Raw genomic sequence first — 27,214 nt, forward strand, 5'->3', positions numbered from 1 at the left:
CCGGACAACGTTGTGCCCAGAGTTGTGCCGCCTGAGGCCAAATGAACTCATGTAGACGCTTTGATGATCAGATACAAAGTCCGATCATGTAGCGCGGAGTATTCCCGTGCGTTTATGAATCTGCTTGTCAAAGCACGATTTCTTATCTGGCGAGGTTGTTAAAGTAAACGGAGCCTACCGAATTGTGTTCGACGACCTATTGCCAGTAGTATATGTCATGAGCTCGTTGTGCCTTACATCTATCAATCGTGCGTCCCAGAGACAATTATTCGTATATGCTTCGCCCTCAATACATATTGCGTGCTTCTCAACGAGGCTTGATATCTTACACCCAGCTGTCTTCTGTGACTGCTTGTCTTCCCTGATGCTTCTTCAAGCGTTTGGAGTCTTTCCAGAATGGCAGATCCCGTGGCACGCCGCACATCAGTCCACTAGATCGGGCATGAGTGAGTCTTCGGATGGCTGGAGATTGCGAATGCGGCTACACACGCACTCACTCTCCACAGTCAGCGGGACGGCGTGGCGTCGATACAACTGGCTGCAAATAGACGACGACAAGGACGTCCGCCTAAGATGTATTGCACGTCGACATTGTTTTCGTCGTGAGTCTATCATGGTATTCTGAGCAAGCGATATAACATAGCATGATACTCGCTTACTTCGATGACGACGCCATCTGCCCAAATGTTCTCATCCGAGAGCCACACCCGGACACGTTGCAAGCAACCCTAGGCATTTGTCAGCCAAAAGACAAACTCAAGAATAATTATGTGTGTCGGCAGTGAGCTATGTAGCGGTCGACGCTGAACGCACTTTACGTGGCACTGAGACGACCGGACGATTCGGTGGGGCCATGGCGAGAAAGGATGGTTATCAATGTTAGAGCGTTATCATGTCGTCTTTTTATACGCATTGTTTTGAGTTTGTGGCAAGACAGGGTCAAACCAACTTCTTTGAGTATATTGTGGGTCCGCACGTCGGTGTGGTCCCGTTTCCGCTTCACGCGTGAAGAGCCTTCACAAGAACTCGGCGTCGGTAAGCGAGATCGGATGCATCAATCGCCGCTGACGAAGGAAGATGATGCGTAGACAGTATGCGTTGATATAGCTTCTCAGATGCCCTACAGCAAGCGCACCCGTAACAAACCCGTGTGATAAGTGTTGCCCGGGTCGCACCAACACCCGATGTGGCGCATAGGCGTGATAGTTGAGGCACTGGAGATTACATTGCAGGAATACCACTGTACCTTGTTCAATGATATCTTGTCTTTGTGCTGTGGCATCCGTTCACTGCGATATTCCGTCATCGTGAGATATCTCGGCACATGAGCGCATGGAAGGAACATGTTGTGGTATCGATATCCAATTAATGTCGACTTGATACGGATGGGCTATACACAACCCTATCGGACAACTGCCGCCAATGTACGTAGCGATGTGCATCACCGTCTTGGCTTGGGCCCAGCGCTGCGGAGAGATCGTAGTGGTGCATCGCGTCGTGGGAAGTACATGAAGCACTTCACCTCAGGATGACTGATTGGGTATGGACACCCCAATTCTCAGGTTACAGACACTTATACGTAAAACCTGGGTGGTAAAGCGGATCAGTGGCCACAGAACCAAACTGTGACGAAGAATCAAACGGGCACGTTTTTTGAATCGCTGGCCTGCTGACCACATGCAAGTGTGACACAGATCTTGCGCCATCTCAAGGCTGCGAAATCTGTTGACATTCACATGATAGGAAGCTGTTGGGCTAGGAATTCAACTCCGGCTTTTCGCCATCCTGGTGGACAATTATGGCGAAGGCCGTACCTGAACTAGTGTCGTGCACGACGCGCTACTACAGCTGCCTCGGGCTGTGAACATGCCACCATTTCAAACCAGATGTCTCGTGGGCCTTGTCCCGAACAACAGGATTAGCGGCTATATTTAAAATGCCGAGTGGGGCTGATCAAGGGCTCTGGTCTACTGTCTGTCACGTTCATCAGCTGTAGTTATTATCTTGTAGACATTTTTCCGGCGTTAAATTAGTGAGTGTTGGCTTTGGAAGTCAAGTGGGAATTGGCGCTACTTGTTAACTGACGAAGTCGACCAAGGAGTACTTTACAAGCTATGGAATGGACATACGGTCGCGGGACCCAAGGTGACCCAAGGTGTTCAAACTGTTGCTGTGTGGCACGTGGCATTTTGTAGCCCAGCGCATACGCCGATCAACGAGTTGTGTATTAGTAATACTAGTAAGGCCAACTTGACTGACAGTTCATCGACATCACTTCTAAATGCGTAATTTAAGCATCTGCTGTGTCTTCATTCAGCTGGTTTGCTACTTGTGTTTGGGTATGACGGTTTTTACCGCATAATCAGATTTCCAGGCATGCTCGTAGACCGGTTTTAACTCCCTACCGACTCCTGAATACCTCCAGTAGGTTCAACCATTACGGATGGCCTGACAGCACAGTCAAGACATATGTAACATTTTTCGCCCGATTAATGGGTCAAAATTCCGTAAAACTGTATGACAGGCTTGAAGCATGCTCAAGCTGTTGGCGCTCCGTGAGTAACCGCCTGACTGCAGCTACAGCTAATACCCTACTTGTAGCTTTTAGCTGAACTCTGTGCCCATAGGTGCTCGTTGATCAACCGAGCTGGGTCAATGTCACTCTCCAGTGGCGCATCAAGTAAGGATGTCCGATACATCAGCCATGCGATTCACCGTAGGCCAAGCCGCCAAGGCCTTCGGCTGCACAAGATTCAGCTGTTTCCCCTTCGATATCATCATTCCCCTCAACGCCGACGTATCGCTGACCCATTCAAGCATTTCTGTTTGTATGGAGACGAGCAGATCGATAACGCAAGTGCGTCATTCTGTCATTGAGGATCATCTCTTGACTTGTATTTGTACATTATAGGTCGTCCAGAAATTGGCACCAGGACGCACATCATGCCTTTGCCATTCGAACATCGACGAATTGCATGCTCAGTTACTCCATCAAGCGCACGTCTTGTGCCCGGAATCGGCCTCTGCGGATCTTTCTGTTCAAGGAGAACTGTACATCGTACTCGATATCCATGAACTGCAGAAATTCGATTAGAGAACTGCCTATTAGAAGTTGAAGGGGACCTCACACGACCCATCAGTTCCAGAGCCGCCATGATAATGCCTGTAACCCACAACTTGGCATTGATTCGGACTTCAACCATCTGGTCCTATTATCCCTGAGCGAGCACACGGAGACGCCTCGCCGGGACGATAGGTACCTTAAGCTTCACCAGGCGGTGCGTCCATGATTGTCAGTTGCATGTATCTGTCTATTAACTCCTTTACGCACATAAATCTGATCAGGAGCAATATGCGTCGGTATGTTTTGCTGTAATTCGAAGTCATTCATTGTCATTTGACGAAGGTTCAAATACTCACCTGCCGGGTTCCCCGTTCTGCAGGAAGTGGTCCAGAACACGCTTGCATAGGTGACGCCATATAGGAGTATTGATATCTGTGGGTGTAGGAACGAACCGCCTGCGATGAAGGCCAATGGCAAAGTTATATGACAAGGTGTACGACTAGGGCGCGCCGCAGGTCTGCGGTAAAAATGAAGGTTCTTATAACTGCGGGGCGGCGAACTTGGTGATCCACGGATAGGATTGTAATTGGGCAAGGCCCTATACCAGCTCGAATGTGGTAAGCAAACATCATTATCAGGGTCGATTCATCAAACACTAGTGCCGGGGTCAATGTGGTAGGCCCCCGAACTGTATACATGAGACCGATCGAGTCGGTGACATGTACGTATCCGCTGTGGATCATCTTGGTATATAGTCAATATGTGCAATTGCTTTTGAAGCAAATGGAGGCAATGCTACTACCTACGTGTACGTGTATCATCAGCTTGTTGTGTTCACAATTACTCCAGTGACATATTTCACAAGCACACAAGAAGCGATGACAAGTGTTTTAGTGGTTGCGAGATAAACACTTTGGATGTGGTCAAAATAAGGGAGCACCGTAATAGTCTCTCTTCTCACGTGGTCTCCTAAAGAGTTATCTCGCCGCCATCGATGCAATAATTGTGGTTTCGGGCACATCATCATTTGGCTTGCAGCTCATCTTTGCGCAAGGCTAATACACCGTTGCAAACTGATCTATGCATTTGGTGTCTGCTCTACGCAGAAGATTTAAAGTAGGCTGAACGTGCACACGGCGTAAACGTGACACCACTGCCTTGACAGGATTGAGTTTCGACATGCATCATTACAAGTCGCGGACCGCTGAGAAACTGTCTACTTCTGCCGCTTGCGAACTTACCACCCTTAGATGGCGCCTCATTGTATGTCAGGCGGATTCGGATCATCAACGCGAGTTCGCTCAGATCTATCATCTGTACGTCTGTACGTATATTGACGTCGGGTTGCTATCGGCAGTGACAGTTTTGTTGGGTCGAATCTCGGTGGTCAGATACGCGTGTTGGCCTTGTGCCGATCGGAGCCGCTGCCTTGATACTCCGCGACGCGATGGGTATAAGTGTTATAGTTTGTTGGCATAGATAGTGGACATGCGGGCGGCGTGACGATGCCTCCTGGATCCGACATGTTGTGCGTGGACTTAGTTTGACACGGAGTCGGTCATCGTCGTTCGGTCATCCATTGATATCGAGGTTAGTATGCACCGCAAATACAAAAGAGCATCAGGATGTCTTGAGAGCGTAACTGGATCACTAGCACAGCCAATACCCTAATGATCCTGCGCATGGATTTCAAATGACATAAGGAGCGAGTTCTCAAGCGGATGAGATGGATACAGGCAGTGTGATGGCTCGTGTATCTTCTCTTCTGAAGCGGCTCCTATAGTTTTGTCCGTCGACTTCGTGAAGCACGTCGATACTGTCCGATTGCTGCCATTTGGGATGAGCTACAATTCATTCGCGCCTCCATAGTGATACATACGTTGTCTGCGGTAGTGATGACGACGCCAGGCACCCAGATATTTGACCGAAGTCGTACAAGGATGCGCTGATTCTGCATGCTGAAACGGTCAGTGTGAATTCACGGATCAATATCAAAAACCGACCTCGTACTGGGAAATTATGGGCGATAAGAGCGCAAATAAGGGGAAGCTAGCCTAGGTGGGGAACACGCACGTAAATATGCGGCGGCAACGGGGCGTGAGTGCCGTTCCGTCCACCGTTGGTATGCCTGCAAGATGATAGCTTGACAGATATTATAACATATGTCTTAAACATTTGTATGAGACACTAACGTTGTTTGAGTGGGCGTGTGATCGGCGAGAGGTAGCGATAATGATACTACGGGGGCCCATGCTGGAGATGAGGGGGGATTGTCTGCTTTGTGGACCGGATATCAAGATACTTATAGCTGTGCAGCTCCCACTGGATACAAGCTCAGATAGATGCAGTTTAATCGTCACTGTTCAGTAGGCATGAACGTGACCGCCGAATCCATGATTTAATGTCAATCGATGTGAGATACCAAATAACGGCATCCAATTCTAACGCGGATAAAATGCATGTCTGACATACCGGAACGAGGTACGACACGGTGAGCTGCTGCGGGCACAAGCCCAGCCTTCAAAACGCCAAACATCGAGGAAGCACGGATCGGGGAAGTGGTGACCAAGTATAGGATCGTGGGGCAATGCCCTAGGACTCAGCGTAGACATTGATGGACCACAAAGCGCGCCTTAGATTTGACTACCAAATCCAGGATATGCGGATAACGGTACCACAGAATCCGGGCTTCTCGGACAGCCGCCTGCAAGCTTCGCCTATGTGTGAAATTTTCGCCGTGAGATCTACGACGCAGCCAAGGGCCAAGGAACATGTTGAATAACTGCCCCCTGGGAACGGATACAGCACCACATACGTCGACTCGGATGCCATATATCCTGGTATACTTGACATGATCTCCGAGTCGGCCACCCTGAGAAGTCGGCCATCGGGTTTATAGGTAGATCTTGGACTTATAGCCATCAAGTTAGGTCGCTGACGTCGAGGGCATCCTATCTTGTGAAATTTAGCCCGTTCTATGAAGATTTGAGCGAGCTAATGACCCGAATAGGGTGGCCGTGATCATAACCTTATGTAGTGTGACCGAAACACGTGTATTACCCCACAGCCGCGTCAAATTTCACAATAGCGCGGTGGCGCAACATCATCTTTCTTGCTGCTTGCAGGCCCGCTTGGACGAAACGTTTTCACTTAGCAGAGACCTTAGCAGAGAAAGAGAGGCAAATCAGGCCGAGATTGCTCAGCATCACGGCTCGTTTTACATTCAAGTTTTGAGTGATACCTAGCGATCTGCTTTGGGAATCTGAACGTGTCGCGAGCGGTACAGGTCAACGCGTTAACGACACAACATCAGAACCTCCAGTCGACGTGCGCAATGCCCAACCAACTATACGTTCCCTTCAAACGAACATGGGATGTACCTTTGCGACAAGCGGCGCGGGAGTATATCCTGAAGAAGTACACAGATACGCATCCTGACGCGTTCCGGTGGGATATCACCCGATGGGAGACTTTGCGCAAGGATGGCGCCGGCGGTATCGTACATATTGATCGCGTTCAAGCATCTCTACGGTGCGTCACTCACGGTGTTGTGGCCACTTGTCCTCATGGTCATAAAGCTATCATGCTCAGCTCGTTTTCATCTTGACCAAATTACCACCCGATGTCAGTGGTGCGCTCTTGAGACGCCATTCTCTTCTTGAATACGCCATCTTGTAGATCGGCCTGGAAATACCGTATGCACCCGCTTTCAATCCCTCGGCTCTGCCCGAGACGCTATGCAACTTGGCGTATGAACGAGCTGCCGTTATTTTCAACCTAGGCGCATTATTTTCACAACTTGCCTCCGCCGAGGATCGATCAAACCCTCTTGGTCTGAAGCAGGCCATTATGTATTCTCAGGCGAGCCATTTTCCTTCTTGGGTGCTTGTGGGACCTATTGACAGCGTACAGTAGAATGCGGCAGGAGCTTATAATTACCTTGTCTCCGCACTTCCGCCTCTGAAGGCATCTGTGGCCGCAGACGATATTCCCCTCGAGTTCACTAGCCCCTTTTCTCGCAGCATGGAATATCTGATGCTCGCACAGGCTCAAGAGTGTGTTTGGCAGCGAGCTGTCATGGGTGCGTTCTCAGCGGTTCGGCGTTTCACAATCGCTGATATTATTCAGACAATTACAAGAATGCGTTGATTGCGAAGCTCGCCGGGAAGGTGATCCGAGAATTTTGCTCGATGCGACTAGCCATGACTGATGGTAGCGTAGGTGGCTTCTCTGTACGCAGCCTCATTGAACCAGATCAAGGACGCATCACCTACCATCCGACATCTATTCCCATCGGTACATTTATGCCTCGCTACTCTCGTCACACCTTTCTGATATTGATGCACAGCCTTGGCTCGCACATCTTGAAACGAAGCAACTTCACTTCGAAGCCGCTGCACAATACAGAAAGAGTGTCGATGACTTGGAAGCTAACAGGTTGTAACGCTCAAGTTTCCCGAGCGTTTTCACTGATCTATCATTTACTAGATACGGGCATGAGCTTGCCCGCCTAACTCAAGCGCAGGTCGCAGCGAAGAAAGGCTACGACATTGCTCGCCGAGGAGGTGTTGCACAGGCAGTTCTCGACGACACTAAGGTGGGTGGCGTCGGTATTTGCAAGTAGCATTTTCTGAAAGGTGGTACCCGCTTGCAGTCCTTGTTGGATACCGTACAGAAGAATTTTGCACGGGCCGAACGGGACAATGATTTAATTTATCACCAGGATATTCCATCAGCATCGGCACTACCACCGATACAGGAGGTGTCCATGGCCCAGTCTGTCATTCACCCAGGGCTCAAAGATCCGAAGACAGCGATCGGTGATGACGCGGTCGTATTTGGAGAACTGTTAGCATGGGGGGCCAGAGTGGCCATCGGTATGCAAGCTCCACCGTATGAACATTGGAAGAATAAGGTTTAATACAGGCGTTCGTCCTAATGGCAACAGATATCTATAACGATCGGCGGCAGAATTTCATAAAAGACGAAGTTACTGACAGGGCACAGCACCTGAATGACGCAGCACACGGGTACGTAAGCTTTACTCTTTTGTTTGTAGAGAACTAACTACCGCCATATTGATTGACGAGGCAGACTCCTGCAGTCCCTTCATTTGCCTGCCTCTCTGGAAGCGCTTGAGAGACCAATCGGACTGCCCCCGAGCCTTCTCAGAAAAGCAGAAGAGGTCCGGCGGGAAGATGGGCCCTCACGGATTGAAATTTCCATCGACAATGTCCGGAAACTGGCGCGCAGCGATTCGGAACTTCTTGACAAGGTAGTGCGGCGCTAAAGACTATCTGCCTCCGGCGTCTCTTCCTTTTTTCTAATTGAGTTTCTCTCGCACGTAGGCGATGGATATCCTGGACCAGGAAGCAGAAGAGGATGAAACTTTCCGGGTGGAACACTCCGCAGACCGTACACCTTCGCAAGATACCAATACAGAGTTAATCGCCAAGGCACAACGATATCGCAATATCCTTGAACAGGCGTCAGAAAGTGATGACCTCGTGCGGCAGAAATGGGACGAGTGGGAAAAGAATATTATCGAGCTCACTTGGGACGAGGTGTGACCGCACTTACCACTATTGGCGCGCGGTACAATGCTGAACATTCCTCTGCACAGGCTCAGTTGGAGGCTTCTGTGCCGTCATCCACCATATCTCCGGCTCAACCTTCGTCTGCGAGACGAGTCACTCCCACACAGACACATGCCCGGTCCCTGCGCGTACTTCTTGAATCGTTGGATGACGTCTTGCGGAGCCGAGCAGACCTCGTCAGACGAGCAGTCCGGCTGGCGGAGTCAGAGGATATCAAACCGCGTATTCTCAAGGCGGCGGCGGCGATCGAACAATGGGTAGATGTTCAGCCATCGATGTTCGAAGACGTATTGGAGGACGAGCTGGCCAAGTATGACAAGTTCCGGAGCGATCTAGAGGGTAGCGAGCAGAAGCAAAGCGAACTTCTCAATTCTATTAAGGTACAATTTTTCATCATAGTATGTTTTGATACGGTACCTGGCCTGACAGACACCGACAGCAACGCAACGAGGTATTCTTGCAATCACGAAAAGAAGACCCGTCCGTGAAGGAGCGAGAATACGCGCTGCAGTCGCTCGATCTGGCATATCACAAGTACAAGGAGATCACTCGCAACCTGGACGAGGGCCTCAAGGTAAGCTCCTTGATAATGATTGCACCGCAGCTGACGTTGGTTGTACCAGTTCTATAACGACTTCGCCGGAGTTTTGACACAGTTCAGGGATAGCTGTGCGGAGTGGGCCAACGTGCGAAGACAGGAAATGCAGTAGGTCATGACCTCGGTCTGGCGCCGCCCGCACTTATTGTTTGGTTGTTCTCCAGCTCGCTGATTCACTCGCTGGAGTCTATATCGTTGCAGCAAACCACCGAGCCGGATCTCCCGGAAGCGTTGTCTAAACCTGCCACTAAAGCTGAACTGCCCTCACCGCCATCCAAGGGCTCCCGTTTCGCACTGGATCTACCCCCTCCTGATTCTGATGAATGGCAGGCGATGGATTTGCCACCGAGTCGTTCTCCTAGGCAAGACCCTACGCGACGCAAAGCTAAAGGATACTGAGACAACTGTGTTATGTTCATGGCTCGTGACTTATATAATATGGCCGCGTTGTTCATGAGCGCACATCTATGAGGCCATTGGTTAGTCCCAGCAACAAATGGCTGCAACCCCTTGTCGTCACATGTGTCACAATCCCGAGATGTCAAAGTGCAACTGTTCATAGCGCCACATCCACGGTGAACCAGCAAGGTGTGCCATGATGATGATCTGATGGACTCGACCTGTAGTCTCCCAATTGTACAGGGGCTGTACAAACCTCTTTTAGTCCCTTCTTCTCACAGATTGTCTCGAACAAACCACTCTTCCATTCTGCATAGATCACAAGGCTTTATCGTGCGGGTTTACCCGTTTTTGTCGTGTGAACCAGTGACGAGCGTAAAATGTTATGCTTGGGACAGAAGACTATTCGTACGCCAGGATAAGTGCTCACTTACTGTCAGCCGGAAAATAAATCATTAGTCAATGGACCACAGTGCAATTTGTTACACCTACGTGGATCTTCCTAGTCGGATGTCTTTTTCTGGGATTGGTATCTCTATAAGTGGCGCCTTCTTTATATCACTGAAACGGGTCTTTGATCCTAGCTCGCCAAAGGCAATAATCTCCTTTTCCAGTGTAGCACCTCTAGAAAGAACAGGGATAGTGTCAAAATCCCCCCCTTTGTCCCGCAGGGTCGCCAATGCATCTATGAGCCAGGAAATACACGTCCACCGAGGGTCGCCTTGTACGAGTGGTACTTGTTTTAGGATGGAGTCGACGTGCGTAATTGTCTCATCGGTACTTCTCCCCGCGACCAGCTTAGCGACTAGGAAACGCGCTACTAGACGTGCATGGAGCATGGTGTCGACGGCGTTGTTCTCGTACCGCCATAACGGATTATTATTGTGGTCAAGTGGTACGTTGGCGCTAGTGTAGGTGTTGACGGCGTGGAAAACATGGGCACCTTGCATATTTCCGTTCTTGCTGCCCTTCTTTGGGACGACCATGAGAGCCCAATGAAATCCTGGCCTCTTCATGCCACGGTGCGCGAGAACAAGATATAAGCGATCTTTGTCTCGGTCTGGCATCGCGGTCCTGTGAGCGTTGATTAGCTACATTAGCCACACTGCATGCAACGTGTTCAAGTTGAAAATTGGACAACGATTGGCTGATGTACACGAAACGTTCGATGAGTACGAGCTATCAAGTGTCGGGTATCGTTGTGCCGCAACTTAAATTCGACGTACCATGTACCAAACATATCTTGTAGCATCAAAGTCAATCCTCCCCAGCACATCGGCGAAGTCATATTGTCACCGCCTGAGCATCCCACGGAGCACGTGCGAGATCGATTGCAGGCGTCCGATGATAAACGCGATACAGGCAGTGCCCGTCTTGCAAAGAATGGCAGTCAATCGTGCTTTCTGCACCGCCCCTTCACACCGCACCGTCGCGGCAACTCGATATAAGCCTCCAGTGCGCTAGCCACTCCTACCAACACTCGTTCAAGGGTAATCATGCAGGCGCCCCAATTCCCTGACCCGCACTTCGGCCAGTCCCCGCCTCCATACCAGGCACCCCCGCCCTCGGGCTTCCGCGTCCCTCTCACCACTGAGCAGGCACGCGTGCCAGTCGAGGCGTTCGGCCGGCCCATCGCGTTCGACGCCGACGGGCAATCGCCCATCTTCGTTGGCTCGTCCATCTTCCCCAACTCTGTGCACCCGTGCAAGATTGCTCCGCACCTATCGCCGCCATGCCGCGTGCCCTACGGTGGCGAAGAGCACGAGCACCGCGGGCGCTACGACGTGCTGCCCTTCGATCAGGCCGTGATGGAGTGGGTGCCTACGGCACACGGCCAGATCCCACACGGGCGACGTCCGGTCGAGGGCGGATACGAGGAGGGCGGCGGGAAGCTGTACCACGCCTTGGCAATTGTACACGGCGTCAGGGTTCCTGGGAAGACAGCCGAACATCTGGTAGGCTTTATGACACTGTTGCAGGCAGGTTACTGAAGGAAGGGAATGGGGATAACATAGCACGGTTGCAACGTCGCCTTTGGCGGCAGTGAACACATTATCCGCGAGAATTACGAGATTCTGTAGGTGCAGCATTCTGATCACTCAACTCCGTCGCTGCTGACAAGAACAACAGTTGCTGGAAGTAGGGGGATCTGCCAGCGATGCAGAAATCAACAGTGCCACCGCCGTGATCCATCAGATATTCAGGTCTGGAGAACCTTGGTTTGTTCTGTACAACAATCAAAGTTGTATGTCACTCACAATTGAAATGATCTTGAGTCAACACCGTATTGAATTTGTAATGGCGCGTCGGGATACAGCAACAGGTTCGACGTCACATATAGTTTACAACTTCCGATATCGGGACAGAGTCCACTTGGTGAAATGCAATTGACAAAAATTTAGCAAAGCGCATTCGTTCCTGTGCATCATTATATCGCATTGCCACTCCAGGTCTTCTCGCCGCGAGGCGTGGCGCACACAGAGCAGGCCAGATGCCCCGGTTCGTTCGAGCTGAAGCGAGGGAAACCCGGGAGTGGTCAGATCCACGAGGACGCCACTATAGGCCTTCCAGACTTACAGGGTACACACGAGACAAGTCCACCCGCCATCTGGAGCTGCGGACGGCGCCTGACCAGTTTTCCGCGGGGAACGGGACGGGTAAGCATTGTCCGTGGTGCGTGGGGCTGCGCCAGACGGGTTCCCACCCAGCCGTTGCCCGCTGCCAGCCATTTCGAGTGGCTCGCTCTTCCGGAGCTTCACCTCGTCCTGCACAAGAGCGCCGTAGGGGGCATCGCGTTTCGCACTCTTCTTTGTGCCAGGACTGTCCGCCTCCGAAGGCTGCAGCCAGTCCTCCAACGACCGCGACAGGTCCTGCTTGCGCTTCCCCATACGCCGCGATGTGGAATCGACGCTGCCACTAGCGGCGGTAGCACTCGCTGTCGGCAGGATTTGGACGTCACATGTAGCCTCTTCTGCCGGGTCGGGTTTGCACGATGTTAGTGTACTCGAAGGGCTAGTTTCAGGCAAGACAAAGTCTGAGGAAAAGTCCGTACGGAACGTCTTGAGGCTTTCCAGATTAGCATCTCCCAAGCTGTCTAACATAGCCTGCCGCCGGTCCTGGTCCGTCTCGGGTATAACTTCTGTGTCGGAAGATTCGTCTTCCGAGTCATCCTGTGTCAATTGTGCAGCAGAGGTGCTCGCTGCACTCTCAATGGGTCCTTATTCTCCCCCGAGGATTTAAGCACAAATTCACCTTGATTTTGGAGCGCTTGCAACCGTCTTTCTGCTGCCAGTGCCCTTTCCTCTCTCGCGCGTTTGCTATTGGCGTCCACATGAAACTAAGAATCTGACGGGCGAGAGTCGAGATTTGGCAGCTCACCTCCCAGCTTTCTTCCTGAACCCAGTACCACCCTTCTTCTGTTCCTCGTCGCTGGCGTCCTCATTCAGCGCCTTGCCTGAACCCTTGAATGACCCTTGCGCAGTGACACGGGTGCCCGCCTTGCGCCTCTTGGCGGTCTGCGGCCCTGTGTGGTTGGAGGGCCCGGCTTGATGGCGCGCCCGTCGACGGCGCAAGGACGTTGGTCGGGCGCGAGACTGGGCGCCGCCGCACTGTGTTGTCGATGCGAAAGTTGAGGGAACATGCGATGGGGAATGGGAATGGGAATGGGAGAGGGCCACATACCATGTATTCTGGTAACTCATTTGTATCTAAGGACTGTCCCCCAACGCGTGCTGAGTCGGCGAGACGGGAACCGGATGACCAGTAGCCTACAGACCGATCAGTCTGCTGTTCCCGGGTTTTTGGGCGCAGACTTACCATCGCCATAATAGCCTTTGCTTTGCAGCTCCCTCACTTCATTGCGGAGTCCTGTCCACAGTGCTTGGAAGGCAGGGCCGTGGTTCATGTGCTGAGGATAGTGTTACCCTAGTCTTGCAGGAGACTATTCACACAACAAACCTTGATATGGGCCAGCTTGTGGTAGCGCACATCACGTCGTCAGAGGATATAAGTCGAGTGGGACGCACACACGAACGAACCTCATGGCAGAACGTACTCATTAGCCAGGAAAGAGGCATGAAGGCACCACTCAACCCGCGCAGGACCAGCTCTGCACTTGTTCACAACCAAGTCGATATATGCGCGCATACATACTCACCGACAACCTCTCCGTTGTTCCAGTTTCTCCCTGCGAATACCCTGTTGTGTTCATACTGCGTCGTCGCATTTGGTCATGCTTAAGCATCCATATCAAGTGGAACTGTACCTCTTCGAGGCTGTTCACAGCAAATCCATGTGCCTTCATGACCGGCCGCACTTGCGCAGCCAACGCGCGGAGCAGCTGCCTCGCATCCTCTTGCACCGCCGGATCTGCGGATGGCAGTGGGGTTATGAAGTTGACATGAGGATTGGGATTGGGCTCTCGCTCATTCAGTCGAACATGCACCATTGCGGCCTTCGTGTGCGGCCAATGATCCAGAATATGATTGCGAGTAAGGGTGATGGGAAAGAAAGGCAGAGCAGCGGTGGCGACGAACGCGGTCACTCGCGGTCTCGATCGCGTCTGGCTGTGGCTGAGCCTCGAGTGCCTATTTTATTCCTCAAGCTCATCGTGCTCGCCGATCTGGACATACGCTGCGACGTATTGCTCTCGTACGCGTCGAGACAGGCCCAGTGACTCGCAGCTAACGCCTGGCACCATAGCTCCGCCCTCCCCAGTCAAAAACCCAAAACCCGGGGTAGCCATCGATCCACTCTAAATCCGGTTTTACCTCTACTCGCCTCTAATTCCCCACATCATCATGGCTTCAGCAACTGCGCCAGCAGCCCCAGGGACGCCAGCAACATCTGCCACGCCCGCAACACCTGCGGCACCCGCGACTCCAGCGATGTCGCAGACACCGCCGCCTCCGCCTACGCCCCGACGCTTCTCGACATTGGCGCGCCAGAAGCCCAAGATGAAGCTTGCCGTGCTCACCTCCGGCGGCGACAGCGCCGGCATGAACGCCGTCGTCCGCGCGGTCGTGAAGACGGCCATCGCCAAGTGCGGCTCCTGGCCTCCTGTATCCCCTGCCATTTGACCTTGATCCGTCCGTCACAGAGGCTGCGAGGCGTGGGTCGTCCGCGAGGGCTACGAGGGCCTCGTCCGCGGGAACGCACACGAAACGCAGGAAGTCAAGGATGCACGCGCAAGTAAGGACGAGGCCGGCTTCGTGCACAATCTGCGCTTCGGCGATGGCGAGCTGCTGAAGGACGGCACGGGCGACTTTATCAGCGGCCGTACAATGAGAGGCCGCTACATTGTCCGCGTAGGATGGGACGATGTGCGGGGGTGGTTTGGAGAGGTGGGTGATTTACTGTCGAATATCGAATATATTGAGCGAATATTCATTTCCCCCAGGGCGGTACTTTGATTGGTACTGCTCGTTCTGTGACATTCCGCACTACGGAGGGCAGGCAGACTGCTGCTCATAACATGATCAAAGAGGGCATTGATGCTCTTGTTGTCTGCGGCGGAGACGGTTCACTAACTGGTGCAGATGTCTTCAGGTCGGAATGGCCTAAGCACGTCGAAGCCTTGCGCTCACAAGGTACGTCTTATCCTCTTAAAAAAGGACATTTTTGATTTGCGCCCCCATAGATAAGATCACTGAGGAGCAAGCAAAGGCGCACCAGCATCTGCGCATCGTTGGTCTGGTTGGGTCGATCGACAACGACATGGCGATGACGGACATGACCATTGGTGCGCCCACTGCGCTACACCGCATTTGCGAAGCGATAGACAACATCAACTCGACCGCGTATTCGCACTCGCGCGCGTTCGTGCTCGAGGTCATGGGGCGGCACTGTGGCTGGCTCGCGCTCATGGCAGGCGTCAGTTCCGGCGCAGACTTCATCTTCATCCCGGAGAACCCGCCCGAAGCGGACAACTGGGAGGACCGCATGTGCAGCGCGATCCAAAGCGTCAGTGATTCATCATACATGGCATAGTATTTCAATCCATTCTAATGTGCGTACAGCACAGGGAGATTGGCCAACGGAAGACCATCGTGATTGTTGCTGAGGGTGCGCTCGACAGTGCCCTCAAGCCGATTTGCGCAGACCATGTCAAGGATGTCCTTGCCAATCGCCTCGGGCTTGACACACGCGTCACGACTCTGGGGCACACCCAACGAGGTGGTGTTCCTTGTGCCTATGACCGTATCATGGTACGTGCGCCTGACCTCCTACCTGATTGTCATACTCACAGAGCGTTAGCCGACGCTGCAAGGCATTGAGGCTGTTGAAGCCCTCCTGGAGTCCACTCCAGAAACGCCATCCTACATGATTGGCGTCCGGGAGAACAAGATCCACCGCGTCCCGCTCATGGAAGCTGTTGCGAAGGTTAGTTAGGAAGTAGCTATTTATCTATCGGTAGCATTCTCATCGAATGCTGCGTGTCGTCAGACTCGCGAAGTAGCAACGGCAATCGCGGCGAAAGACTTTGCCAGGGCTATGTCACTCCGTGATCCGGAGTTTGCGGAGGCCCTCGAGGGCTTCTACACGACTTCTGTGTTCGAGAAGGAGCCGAAGCTCCCTCATCACCTGGTGTGTGCTGTCGGTTCTCGCTGTGGTCGTCTAAACTTATCACCTATGATGTGCAGAGAATGCGTGTCGGCATTATGCAGTCAGTAACTACATATCACTTTGCTGCTAGTCCTGTCTAACCATTCAATAGCGTCGGGGCACCCGCTGGTGGCATGAATGCCGCAACGCGCACCGCAGTCCGCTATTGTCTCCGACAAGGACATAAACCATTCGCGATCCACAACGGGTTCCTGGGTCTGCTCGACGACAACGTACACCAGCTCTCGTGGCTGGGCGTCGATACCTGGATGACGCGCGGCGGATCCGAGCTGGGCACGAACCGCAAGCTGCCGGACATCGACATGGGCGCGGTCGCGGCGAAGTTCCAGCAGTACAACTTCCACGCGCTGCTGATGATCGGCGGGTTCGAGGCGTTCAACGCGCTGCTGCTCCTGGACAACGCGCGGCCGCACTACCCGGCGTTTCAGATCCCGATGGTGCACTTGCCTGCGACAATCTCGAACAACGTGCCTGTAACGGAGTTCAGCCTGGGGAGCGACACAAGCCTCAACGCGCTGGTGAGCGCATGCGATGCGCTGAAGCAGAGCGCGTCTGCGAGTAGGAATAGGGTCTTTGTCGTCGAGACGCAGGGCGGGAAGTGCGGGTACATCGCGACGATGGGCGCGCTGGCCGTAAGTCCACATCAATGTTCTTGTACATGAGAGCTCATCGGTGATGTGTAGACGGGCGCGGTCATCGTCTACACGCCTGAGCGCGGCATTGATCTCGACATGCTCCGCCGGGACGTCAAGTTCCTGAAGAGACGCTACAACCTGGATCAAAAAGGCAAGGCAGAAGGTCGTTTGGTGCTTAGGTACGTCTTTGGAAGAGTCTGGCAGCCATGTTTGCTGACGTCGGCGTTGTGACAGAAACGAGTGTTCGTCGGACGTCTACACCACGGACTTTATCAAGAAGATGTTCAGGGAGGAAGGCGGCTCGCTGTTCGACTCGCGTGCCGCCCAGCTCGGGCACACGCTACAAGGCGGCATCCCGTCGCCTATGGACCGAACGCGCGCCGTGCGCCTGTCGCTTAAGTCTATGGCGTTCATGGAGAAGCACCACCAGGAGCTATTGAGGCAGAGTCCTCGCGCACGGCAGGCGTCCTACGAGTCTGCTGCGGTGATCACGATCCAGGGCAGCACGGTGAAGTGGGTGCCGGTGCAAGAGATGGTGGCACACGCAGACATGCAGAACAGGCGAGGCAAGGACGCACCTTGGGAGAAGTATCAAGACCTTGTCGAGCAATTGGTTGCACGCCCGCAGCTGTTGCAAAGGGACGTGCCCACTGTATAGAATTGGAGGTACCGTAGAGAAAGTGTTCTGGTGTAGCGAAGGTAAAACCGTGTATCATGTAGAACATAGAGAAATGTAGAGTGGCTACTGTGGGTAAACAACGCTCTCGCCGGTTCCATGGAATAACTGCCTGAGAGACACTGAAGTGTGACAGCAAGGATCGAGCCTTCTTCCCTCCCTCGACGCTGTCTGCTGCAGGCCATGATATGGCACGATGTATTCTTGCTTATTGCCCACATAGTAACCACGTCCGTTCCTCCTTGTTCTTTCCTCCCGCCATCGTCAGCCAGGATGTTTTCGTGTCCAACAGCAAGACCGTCGCCACAGATATGAGCACTGCGAAGAGTACAAGGTACGTTTCGAGGGCTCATTGCCCGCTCGCCAGCTAAGAGGTGCGGAACGAGGAGCAAGCGGAGGATGCCGACTGGAGTGGCTGAGTGGCGGGAGGGTGCCGGCAAGTGCCGGGTTTGTTTCGCCTGCTGCCACCAACGCGCCGCCGCGTCCGTGACCCGACACGCTCGAGATCGCTGTCCTCGCTTGCTTACACCATGCCTGCTACCGCAAAGCACCTCGCGTTTGTTGCTCAGCGACCTCTGCTGCCTCTCGAACATGCAAACCCCCACATTAGACACGGTCTGTCGCCCCCTCTCTCGAATTCAACACCAGTCGTTCATGCTCTCACATCCAGTTGATCCCGCTAAACCCCCGCCTGTGAAGTTCCAGGAGATCGTACGTGATGGACAGGCTACTATCGTAAGTAATTACCTCTCCTACATTGGTGCGATCTGATATCCGGGACACAGGTCGGTAGATTGAAGATCCAGACGGTACGCACCCCGCATTCTGCAGCCCGTTGCCCCAGTCTGAATCCATATAGCCCAACGGACATGCCTTTATCCTTCGCCGCCTCGACACTGGAGCCGTCAGCCTCACGACCATGTTTCGCGCCGCGTTTCCTAACGCCAGTGAGGAGGCGGAACGCACCGAAGCCGCCTGGGTCAAGACCAACTACGATATCAGCGGCGCAAACAAGGCCGGCCGCTCGCGCTTCGCCGGGACCTGGGTTAATCCTGAGGTCGCCGTGCAGCTCGCTGAGGAGTACGGCCTCAGCACTGTCATCCCTATCCTCGCGAAGGCGGAGCCCGATCCCAACATTGTCTATCGCCGCTCCAGCCGTGCGCAGGCGGCCACACCGACGGGCGCATCACCCGCTCCCAGAGGCAACGGCGCGACGCCGACTGCCAAGGAGCCGGGTCCTGGGCCGACCAAGCGTCGTCGGGAAGCGTCGCCCGCGCCCGCCGCGACTCCGGCTCAGAAGCCTGCTGAGGTCGTCCCCGCTCATGCGCCCACGCCGCCCCCGTCTACCCAGCGCAACGCGCCGGCCGCAGCGCCCACACCTACGCCCCGGCGTTCGGCCCGGTTGAAGAGCCCAGCACCATCTGCGGCGCAGCTCCCCGTCCCGCCAAGGACGCCGCGGAGCGTGCGCACGCCGAAGGTGGACGCCCCGACCCCGACTGGGTCGGATGAAACGGCCGTCGACGAAGATGCGGACGCGCCGACAAGTGAGATGCTTGCGGAAGAGACAATGCACGACGATATACGCGAGCAGAAGGAGCTCATCGCGAAGCTCAAAGCACAGAGGGAGTTGCGGCAGGCGTCAGTGGCAAACAATGAAGAAGGTAGTGTTGAGGACGAGGCAGAGGAGCAGTTGCCTGTGGAGCCATCGACCGCTCAGAAGCGCCCGCGTGAGGAAGAAGCGCCACTCAAGTTCGACTTCAAGGAGCCAACCGAGGAGGTTGGGGAGCGTGCCATCGTGACCAACTCGCGCGTCAGCAAGCCGCAGCGCAAGTCTCTCGCGTGGGGCGCTTTGGCGTTTGCTGCCGGTGTGGGTGCCATGTACGTTATCAATCTCATTGTCTGTAGCCTGTCCTGGTTGCTAAGCCTTTTCGCTCAGGACTCTGCTACCCAACCTGCAAGGTTACCTGCCATTCTGATACTCTTATGCGCTGCGCCGTCTGACCTCTGGAATATAAGGATTCCAGCGTGGCCTGGATCTCGCATCTGCTGTACAGTCTGTTCTTGCTCATCACATCTGCCCTTCTTCCATCCTTTCTGCGTGTTGCGTTTCCGCTTCCCCGCTGTATTGTTGATGATCGCTTCCTCCCGCCATTCTGAGATACACCCGTCTTTTTTCCTCCCTCCCACTGCCGTCCGCCGCTGCATCACGCTTGTCATATATCGCTATTCCTTGCGTCCTCGCCTTTTTTACGCCATTAGTACGTACGTGTGATCAGTCACGCCTGTAATCCTGTGTCCGCGTATCCTGTCTATGTTCATATTGTTGGATGAAAGAGAAATTGGTATGCTTTTACCGGGTGCATCATCGTCTGCGTGAAGTTGGAGACGGAGACTTGTAAACTGACGGGCGTTGTTAGGGCCCAGTCAGACGTTTGAGTCTAACATCGCTAGCGCCTCTTTCAATTGCTCGGATACAGCTTCAACCTGATGTTGTGTCAGCAAACTCACACATTTCGGCAAAGATGACAACACTCACGTTCTCAGGCTCGAAGGGCGTGAAATGATTGCCTGGAATGTCGAGTACGGGGACCACAGCGCCCAATAGCTCCTCCCAACGATGCGCAACCGCTGCGGGATCTGCTCTGTCCGCGAGGAAAGAGGCCGTGCGACGTTCTTCCTCGCTCAGCGGATATGCATCTCTGGCTCGCAGTATGACAGCATTGAGTGGACTGGTGTGGTTGCCTTGGGACTGCGTCGGGTCGTACTCTTGAAGGGCCCTGCTAGCATATCGCATCTGCTCCCGGACGACGTCTAATGCCTTTGTGGCGTGGTGTCGTGCGCCCAACACGGCGTCGATGATGGTGTCCGGCAGAGCACATTGGACAAGTGGGGAAGGAGTGTCGATCAGGACAAGCCCTTTTACATCTATGCCCTTCGCTAGAAGCCGACGAGCCACTTCAAACGCCACGACACCACCGAATGACCATCCTAGGTCCCAGGTGTCAGCTAAATTTGCTTGCACACACATGAGGTAGTGTCTTACCTCCAATAATGCACGAGCCATCACCGACCGCGCGCTCAATCAGGCTGACATAGTGTGCGGCCATCTCAAGCAGCCCGTGCTGCCACTGTGTTCCTGAGGCCACTGCTGGATTGTAGATGCCCCATACTCGCCGTCCTAGACCTCGGAGGCGCTGATACAGCTGTATCAGACCGCTGCCGTCATGAATCAGGATTAGAGGGGCTGCACCGGCCATGCCGTGGTCTTGAAGCAGCTGTGGATTTTGTCCCAGATCGAGGACCAGGCTATTATTTGTAGACTGTTCACGAACTTCGGCTTTAGGTTCAGCCAAGGGAGAGCGGTCTGCCAGAGCTTGAGTCAACTGTCGTATGGTCTTGCAGCGAACAAATACGTCCGTGGGGACGTCTACAAACAACGCCGACCTGAGTGCATATCGAGCTTCAATAGTGGTCAGTGAGTCAAGTCCCAGACGAGAAAGGTCTTTGTCTTCTTCCAAGCTTTGTGATGGTATGCCAAGGACTGACGATAACACCTCCTTGACCTTATCCAGCGAGTGCCGCGGAGAAAGTGGAAGGGATTCCTGAGCGCTGTGATCTGCGAAAGAGTCGCCTTGTGGTCGAGTATGTGGTGACAAACGTGTAGGTTGAGAGGCAGGCGGAGCATTTGCGCGCAGGATGCGGCCTAAAATGTTAAGCTTCAATCGCCGGAATCGAACTCCCTTCATGTAGGCGACAGCTTGCCCTTCCGTCCCATCAAGAGCAACAGCGACCACGTCGGCAGTTGCAAGATCGTCAGACATGAAGCCGATATGGGAATAGACGCCGTACATTCCGGATGGGCTGATGGACTCTGGTAGGACAAGGATTTTGTCAACTTGACTGCAGATGAATGCGTCATCTTCGGCATTACAGCTCAAGAGGAAGCCAGCCGCGTGCAAGAGAGTATCCATGAAGATAGGATGGATCACATATGATCCCTTAGTGGGCGGCGGGGGTGCTTGGATGATGGCATAGGCGTCAACCCCGTCTGCACGAACGGTTACGACCTTAATCGCACGGTAGGATTCAGAGTATTTCACAACTCTCGAGAACTTGCCATTGTAGACACCTTGCGTGTAGAATGTCTGGGTGCCGCGACTCCCGATCCTCAAAGAGGGTTTCCGTCGCTCGACGAGCTCCTGCATTGTGGATAATTTCGAACAAGCCTCTGCAAGGGACCGAATATTCAATCTCCCGCTACAATGAGAGAGGTACGACGTGTCAGCGTCGATGTCCGAAGAAATGATGTTGAATGACCAGGTTGACCCCTCCGGATCCTTTGTCTGTGCGGTTACGATAGAGATCGTCTGCTTTGCTGTTGGCGCATAAACAAGCGCATTTTCATATATGACGCCTTCGAGCTCCAGCGCAGACTTGTCATCCAGTCGGCCTGTGTTGACTAGAGATAGGCGCACCGCAGAAAAGGCGAGTTCATGGTAGACGGAGGCTGGACAAAGGGCGACGCCGGCGACTTCATGCCCTCGTATGAGCTCATCGAGGCATTTCAAGTCGATCTGGATCTTGTCGTCTTCACAAGTGGACGTCGATGCAGATTTCAGCGCGGCAGCTAATGTGACGGGGACACTATCTGCAGCGACAGCAGTGAGATGTTCATCCTCGTAAGCAACCCAGAAACGGGTTTGCGCAAAGGGATAGCGCGGTAAGTCCCGGAGCTTCGCAGATGGTGCGAGATCGGAGAAGACCTTGCGCCAGGAGATAGTCGTTCGGAGCAAATAGATTCTGGACAAGGCCGTACTCAGCGATTGGTAGTCTGACACATTTCTGCGCAGGGACGGCAGGAGATGCGTTTGTCGCAAGTCGATGGATAACTGGACCAATGGCAGCGTGATAGGATGGGGGCCGATCTCAATCCAAGTACGTATGCTATGGGCATCTCCAGAAATGGCCTGCACAGCTTCCTGAAACAAGACGGGCTGCCTGCAGTGCCGAGCAAAATAGTCATGGGTAATCGCGAATCCTGACTCATAGCCGATCACAACGCCATGAAGGGTGGACAAGAACGGGACAGATGGCGGTGACAATTTCACCCGGCGTCCTAGTTTGAGCAGGTCTTCGAGAATAGGATCCATTGCTGGACTGTGATATGCAAGAGGAACGCTGAGGCGGATGGCTCGATGGCCGCATTGTTTACAATATTCTTGGAAAGCGTCGAGACTTTGACTTGCGCCCGCAACAACACAGTCTGTGTCACTACCGGCTGCGTTGGTGATATCTCCTGGACAAGCCACGAATAGACTTACCTATTGTTGCATGCAATGGACAGTTCCTGAGAGGCGAATCTCTCTGTCATAATCCTCATGGCCTCCTTTGAGCTTATCCTTAGGGCGAGCATCCCGGACTGCTGCTCCATGCATTTCGTCTTCATGAGCCTGGCGCGTTCGGCGACCAACCAGAGGGCGTCATCCAGCGATAGCACCTTCGCGCATACAAGAGCAGCGTACTCTCCTAAACTAAACCACTGTCAAAATCCGTCCTTTCAATGGCATATGGAAATGACCTCTTACCTATGTCCCACGACGACGTCAGGGATAAGTCCCCAAGATGTCCATAACGAGGCCAAGGCACATTCAAGTACGAAGGTGGACGTCTGCATCATCTCGAGGTCGTCAATACCCGCGGAATCCGATGCGCTCGCCGGCATCGGCCGAATGACGTCGAGAATGCCAGGAAATCCCCACGAAAGCAGTTTGTGATGGCATTCATCCACCACTCGTCGGAAGGCTGGCACATTGTCGTAAAGCCCAGATCCCATCCCGAGATACTGTCCGCCCTGGCCAGAGAACACGAAGCCTACTTTCTGCGGCTGACTTTCCGCCCGGATTACAGGCGCATCGTGCAGTCTAGCGCAGACTTCTTCCGGCGTCGAGCCGTAAGCAGAGATGCGATAGCTATGGAGTTGGCGGCGAGCAGTAGCAGTGTATGCGAAATCTACGAGCGCGGACTGATCATGGACGCGATCGCTCAGCTCGCGAACATATGTATCGCGGAGTTGCTTTGCCGCGTCTTCACTTTCGCAGGATAAGCCAATGAAGATAGTTGTGGGAGGTGAACCTGAGCTCGGCGGCATCTGCACTGGTGGCTCCTCAAGGATGAGAGCACTATTAGAGCCGGCCGCACCGAAATTATTGAGAATCGCGAGCCGCCTCTGTCCATCGGGAACATCCCATGAGACAGGCACAGTATCGATACGGATGTTGTCGGTCGACAAGTCGGGGATACGAGGATTTAGCTGCTTGAACGAGATCGTGGCCGGAATAGTGCGATTGTGCATCATCAAGACCAGCTTCGCAAGACTTGCCGCCCCGGACGCGGCCTCCGCGTGTCCTATATTCGCCTTCACAGAGGTGATGTGGAGGGGATTGTCAGAAGTTCTATATGCAGCAAAGACGCGTCGCAGACCCTCGAGCTCCTTCGGGTCTCCTGCCTGAGTCCCAGTGCCATGCGCTTCGATGACACTGACTTCGTGCGGGCAAATGCCGGTGGACGTCAGCAGCTGCTCATACAACCGCATCTGCGTATCAGTGTGTGGGTGCGTGATCGAGTCGGCCTTCCCGGACTGGTTCACCTCGATGCCTCGAATGACGCCCAGAATGCGATCGTTCTCCGCTACCGCGTCTGAGAGACGCTTCAAGACGAACATCCCACACCCTTCCGCGCGACAATAGCCGTCGGCAGAGGCATCCCATGGGCGGCATTGGCCTGTTGGGCTGAGGAAATGCGCTCTATCTAAGCCCATGTACATCTGAGTGTAGTAATTAGCGACCGTCATCGCTAAGAGGGCGATGAAGGACCTACATCTGGGCTTGAGATGACATTCACGCCACCTGCGAGGGCGGCACGACAGTCTCCAACAGTCAATGCGCGGCATGCTTGGTATATCGCGACCATGGACGACGAGCAGGCAGTGTCGACGACTGTAGAAGGACCCCCAAAACCGAAGGCGTATGAGATTTTGCCGCTTAGAAATGCCTGAAGGGTACCTATAAGATGACACATAAGTGGGAGCCAACGCCGTACAGCACATCGGCATACCAGTGCTGTAATACACATCTACGTCATTTCGCAGATTCTGGACATAGTCATTTGTGGCAGCTCCAACATAGCAGCCAAAAGTGTCGGGATTGTGGGTGGAGGTCGCATCTGGCACGTAACCCGCATCTTCTAGCGCGTGGTACGCGACGTGCAGGAGAGTTCGCTGCTGAGGATCCATGCTCCGTGCCTCACGAGGCGAGATGCGGAAGAAACTATTGTCGAAGACATCCGCGTCCGGCAGAAAGTTGCCATACTTCGTCCTCATGCTTCGACCTAGGCCAGGCGGTTTCTCAGTGTACTTCTCGACATCGAATCTATCAGTTGGGATCTGAAGCAAGGACTCGAACCATAAGCACAACACGGTCACGAGATGAGAGGAGGATATACCTCGGATACCGTGTTCAGTCCCTTCTCTAGCAGGTTCCAGAGTTGGTCGACATCTCCTGCTCCAGAAAATTTGACGGCCATACCCACGATCGCAATTGGTTCCTGCTCCCGCATCGCACGACAAGATGGTGTTTGCGCTGCAGCAGAGCACGACTGATCTGTAAGGGAGACTTGCAGACCCTGCAAGCCACGAGCAACACTGCGCCAGAGTCCAGCATCAGGCCCGAGGTTGACAAGTTGGATCAGCGTATTTGCGGCAGCGCACTCCGAACGCAACGTGTCCACGACCACGTCAAAATTAACTGGATAGAGTAGAATCATGTTCACTACGGCTTCTGCAAGGCTGTTTTCAGCCGAAGGCAGTGTGCGATCGAGCAGCTTGCCGTCTAGTGATGAACGAAGTGTATGTCGGAGATCCTCGTAGTCTGGGAAATTGACATTGCGTCGCGCAACATCGCGCATCACGTCAGCCTTGACTTGCTCCAGTATCCCAGCATGATACAGAGCATGGATCGGGACGAATTGGGACGACATCGCTGTCTCTGGTAAATATTGCCTTCTAAACCGGCAAAGAGCATCCGGTCTGCCTGAGATAGTGACGCAGATAGGGTTGGTAACGGCAGTGAGAAACACATCCGCATCGTTTCTCTAAAGAAGCGATGAGCATCAATGGCATTCTGTGCGACCTGGCTTACATGTTCTGCGTTGTATCGATCAATGGCCTCACGCATTTCTTCGCGTGAAGAGCCGAAAGTCAACAGACTCCATGGGGAAGAATCGGAGGAGGCAGAAAGATATTTTATCGCTGCAGATGTAAAGCGTTGTGAGTGAAAACCAAGCCAGAACCCAAGTCTGAGGGCTTCCACTGCTCGAAAGATCAGGGTAGGAATGTCTGTCGACGTAGTTATGACGGCGGCGGCGAGAAGCCCAGTCGAGAAGCCCAGTACCTCATACTGATTATCATAACCACATGTTCTTGCGTCGAGGTGTCCGGCCTCTGTATGTGCCAGAAACCTGAGTATCTGCGTCAAGTACAAGTTGACGATTGCCACTAGGGTGTTCGTGCGAAGGCTAGGAGGTACGTCAAGAACAGCGAGAGGATTCTGTAAGCATTGAATGTCGACACCAGTATCTTTCATTTCGTCTGCTGACAAGGAGGAGAACTCCTGTAAAAGAGCGGCGTGACAGGACAACAGGACGACATGTCCTAGCGGCGACTGTGCATCTCGGAGAGCAACCTGGACTGTCTGGGAGGTGAGCGCAGCTGAAGTACCAAGCCCGTCAAGAACAAAGATGGTCCTTCTAGAGTGATCCATGTTGCAGTTGTCTGCAGAGAGGTCAGTGTTCCTGCACCACACTTTTTCTCCTGCGGACATACTTGGGGAGGACAATGTGCGGCAGGAGTGATAGACTGGCTTTCTAGCTCCCCGTTTGGCGTATTATGAGCTTTCAAAACGCGGATACAAATGTAGGCAGGCGACTCTTCACCGGACAAGGCGTAGATGACGGGGGCCACCATGGTGGCTGCTCAATGTATGTATATATATACGAATCGCAGGCGCGTGTGCGAGCAAAAGATCATTCGGAAAGTAGTGCATGTCGCAGCAATGGATGGAAAGTGAGGCACGCATTCTCTGCAGAATTCAAATCCTGTCACCGGAGGTTCCAACTCGACATTCGACCGGGCGCGCATTCAGTGACACGTACCACGTGATCAAGGCCCGCCACACCAGTGGCCACACGCCGCATTCAAATTGCTGCTCTTCTCTCACTCTGACTTCTTTCTCACTCCTTCCTCCAGGTCCCATACTACTTGTTGACAACATCCAATACTCTACAGCTGGAAAGAGAGACCTGTTAACTGAAACTTGTTCTGAACCGTGACTTCACCAGTATGGCGCCACCCAAGGAACCTCCCACTTCGCTGCCGCTCAATGCGTCTACTATAGCGATGCTGAAAGAGAATGTTGCCTCCTGGAGGTGAGAGAAATCTTTCATAATTCTTTTGATGGAAATTCTCATCAAGGCGGTGACAGCACTGACAAGGTATGTGGTTCGTGTCTTGATACACACTCGCGTTCGTTCATCATGATGGTATAGCTCCAAGGGTCCCATGACTTA

General features: G+C 53.5%; 7 protein-coding genes across 7 annotated transcripts; 4 read left to right on the forward strand and 3 right to left on the reverse strand.

Annotated features, from left to right (window-relative positions):
- Window positions 1-6,398: 6,398 nt before the first annotated feature.
- Window positions 6,399-9,658, forward strand: POSPLADRAFT_1049959 (hypothetical protein; the record flags this gene model as incomplete). Its single annotated transcript, XM_024479887.1, has 16 exons — window positions 6,399-6,595; window positions 6,643-6,688; window positions 6,743-6,925; window positions 6,980-7,145; window positions 7,193-7,233; window positions 7,286-7,360; window positions 7,413-7,501; window positions 7,553-7,661; window positions 7,719-7,941; window positions 8,013-8,094; window positions 8,159-8,339; window positions 8,413-8,628; window positions 8,688-9,041; window positions 9,101-9,235; window positions 9,285-9,367; window positions 9,424-9,658. 16 exons carry the CDS (start codon window positions 6,399-6,401, stop codon window positions 9,656-9,658), a joined length of 2,415 nt encoding a protein of 804 aa, XP_024334558.1.
- A 488-nt stretch (window positions 9,659-10,146) lies between these two features.
- Window positions 10,147-10,946, reverse strand: POSPLADRAFT_1155679 (hypothetical protein; the record flags this gene model as incomplete). The annotated part of the gene is made up of 2 exons (XM_024486969.1): window positions 10,147-10,732; window positions 10,885-10,946. The coding sequence occupies 2 exons, from the start codon at window positions 10,944-10,946 to the stop codon at window positions 10,147-10,149; spliced, it is 648 nt and encodes a 215-aa protein (XP_024334559.1).
- A 147-nt stretch (window positions 10,947-11,093) lies between these two features.
- On the forward strand, window positions 11,094-11,945 carry POSPLADRAFT_1185733 (hypothetical protein). Its single transcript, XM_024489174.1, has 3 exons — window positions 11,094-11,613; window positions 11,674-11,735; window positions 11,789-11,945. The coding sequence occupies exons 1-3, from the start codon at window positions 11,155-11,157 to the stop codon at window positions 11,799-11,801; spliced, it is 534 nt and encodes a 177-aa protein (XP_024334560.1). The 5' UTR covers window positions 11,094-11,154; the 3' UTR covers window positions 11,802-11,945.
- Window positions 11,946-12,231: 286 nt separating this feature from the next.
- Window positions 12,232-14,105, reverse strand: POSPLADRAFT_1061446 (hypothetical protein; the record flags this gene model as incomplete). The annotated part of the gene is made up of 9 exons (XM_024481384.1): window positions 12,232-12,857; window positions 12,911-12,975; window positions 13,037-13,266; window positions 13,340-13,425; window positions 13,475-13,565; window positions 13,616-13,630; window positions 13,696-13,766; window positions 13,815-13,869; window positions 13,923-14,105. 9 exons carry the CDS (start codon window positions 14,103-14,105, stop codon window positions 12,232-12,234), a joined length of 1,422 nt encoding a protein of 473 aa, XP_024334561.1.
- Window positions 14,106-14,613: 508 nt separating this feature from the next.
- On the forward strand, window positions 14,614-17,944 carry POSPLADRAFT_1185736 (hypothetical protein; the record flags this gene model as incomplete). The annotated part of the gene is made up of 11 exons (XM_024489175.1): window positions 14,614-14,699; window positions 14,757-15,000; window positions 15,057-15,246; window positions 15,297-15,619; window positions 15,676-15,864; window positions 15,914-16,039; window positions 16,103-16,243; window positions 16,300-16,322; window positions 16,374-16,914; window positions 16,966-17,096; window positions 17,152-17,944. 11 exons carry the CDS (start codon window positions 14,614-14,616, stop codon window positions 17,573-17,575), a joined length of 2,418 nt encoding a protein of 805 aa, XP_024334562.1. The 3' UTR covers window positions 17,576-17,944.
- Window positions 17,945-18,123: 179 nt separating this feature from the next.
- Window positions 18,124-19,569, forward strand: POSPLADRAFT_1061448 (hypothetical protein; the record flags this gene model as incomplete). The annotated part of the gene is made up of 5 exons (XM_024481385.1): window positions 18,124-18,208; window positions 18,264-18,328; window positions 18,379-18,402; window positions 18,453-19,471; window positions 19,530-19,569. 5 exons carry the CDS (start codon window positions 18,124-18,126, stop codon window positions 19,567-19,569), a joined length of 1,233 nt encoding a protein of 410 aa, XP_024334563.1.
- A 503-nt stretch (window positions 19,570-20,072) lies between these two features.
- Window positions 20,073-26,409, reverse strand: POSPLADRAFT_1155943 (hypothetical protein; the record flags this gene model as incomplete). Its single annotated transcript, XM_024487010.1, has 8 exons — window positions 20,073-20,581; window positions 20,637-22,864; window positions 22,915-23,124; window positions 23,179-24,416; window positions 24,470-24,654; window positions 24,707-25,034; window positions 25,094-25,741; window positions 25,789-26,409. The coding sequence occupies 8 exons, from the start codon at window positions 26,407-26,409 to the stop codon at window positions 20,073-20,075; spliced, it is 5,967 nt and encodes a 1,988-aa protein (XP_024334564.1).
- Window positions 26,410-27,214: the final 805 nt, after the last annotated feature.

This window comes from Postia placenta, assembly GCF_002117355.1.
Source record: "Postia placenta MAD-698-R-SB12 unplaced genomic scaffold POSPLAscaffold_17, whole genome shotgun sequence".
Taxonomy (NCBI): Eukaryota; Fungi; Basidiomycota; class Agaricomycetes; order Polyporales; family Adustoporiaceae; genus Rhodonia; species Rhodonia placenta.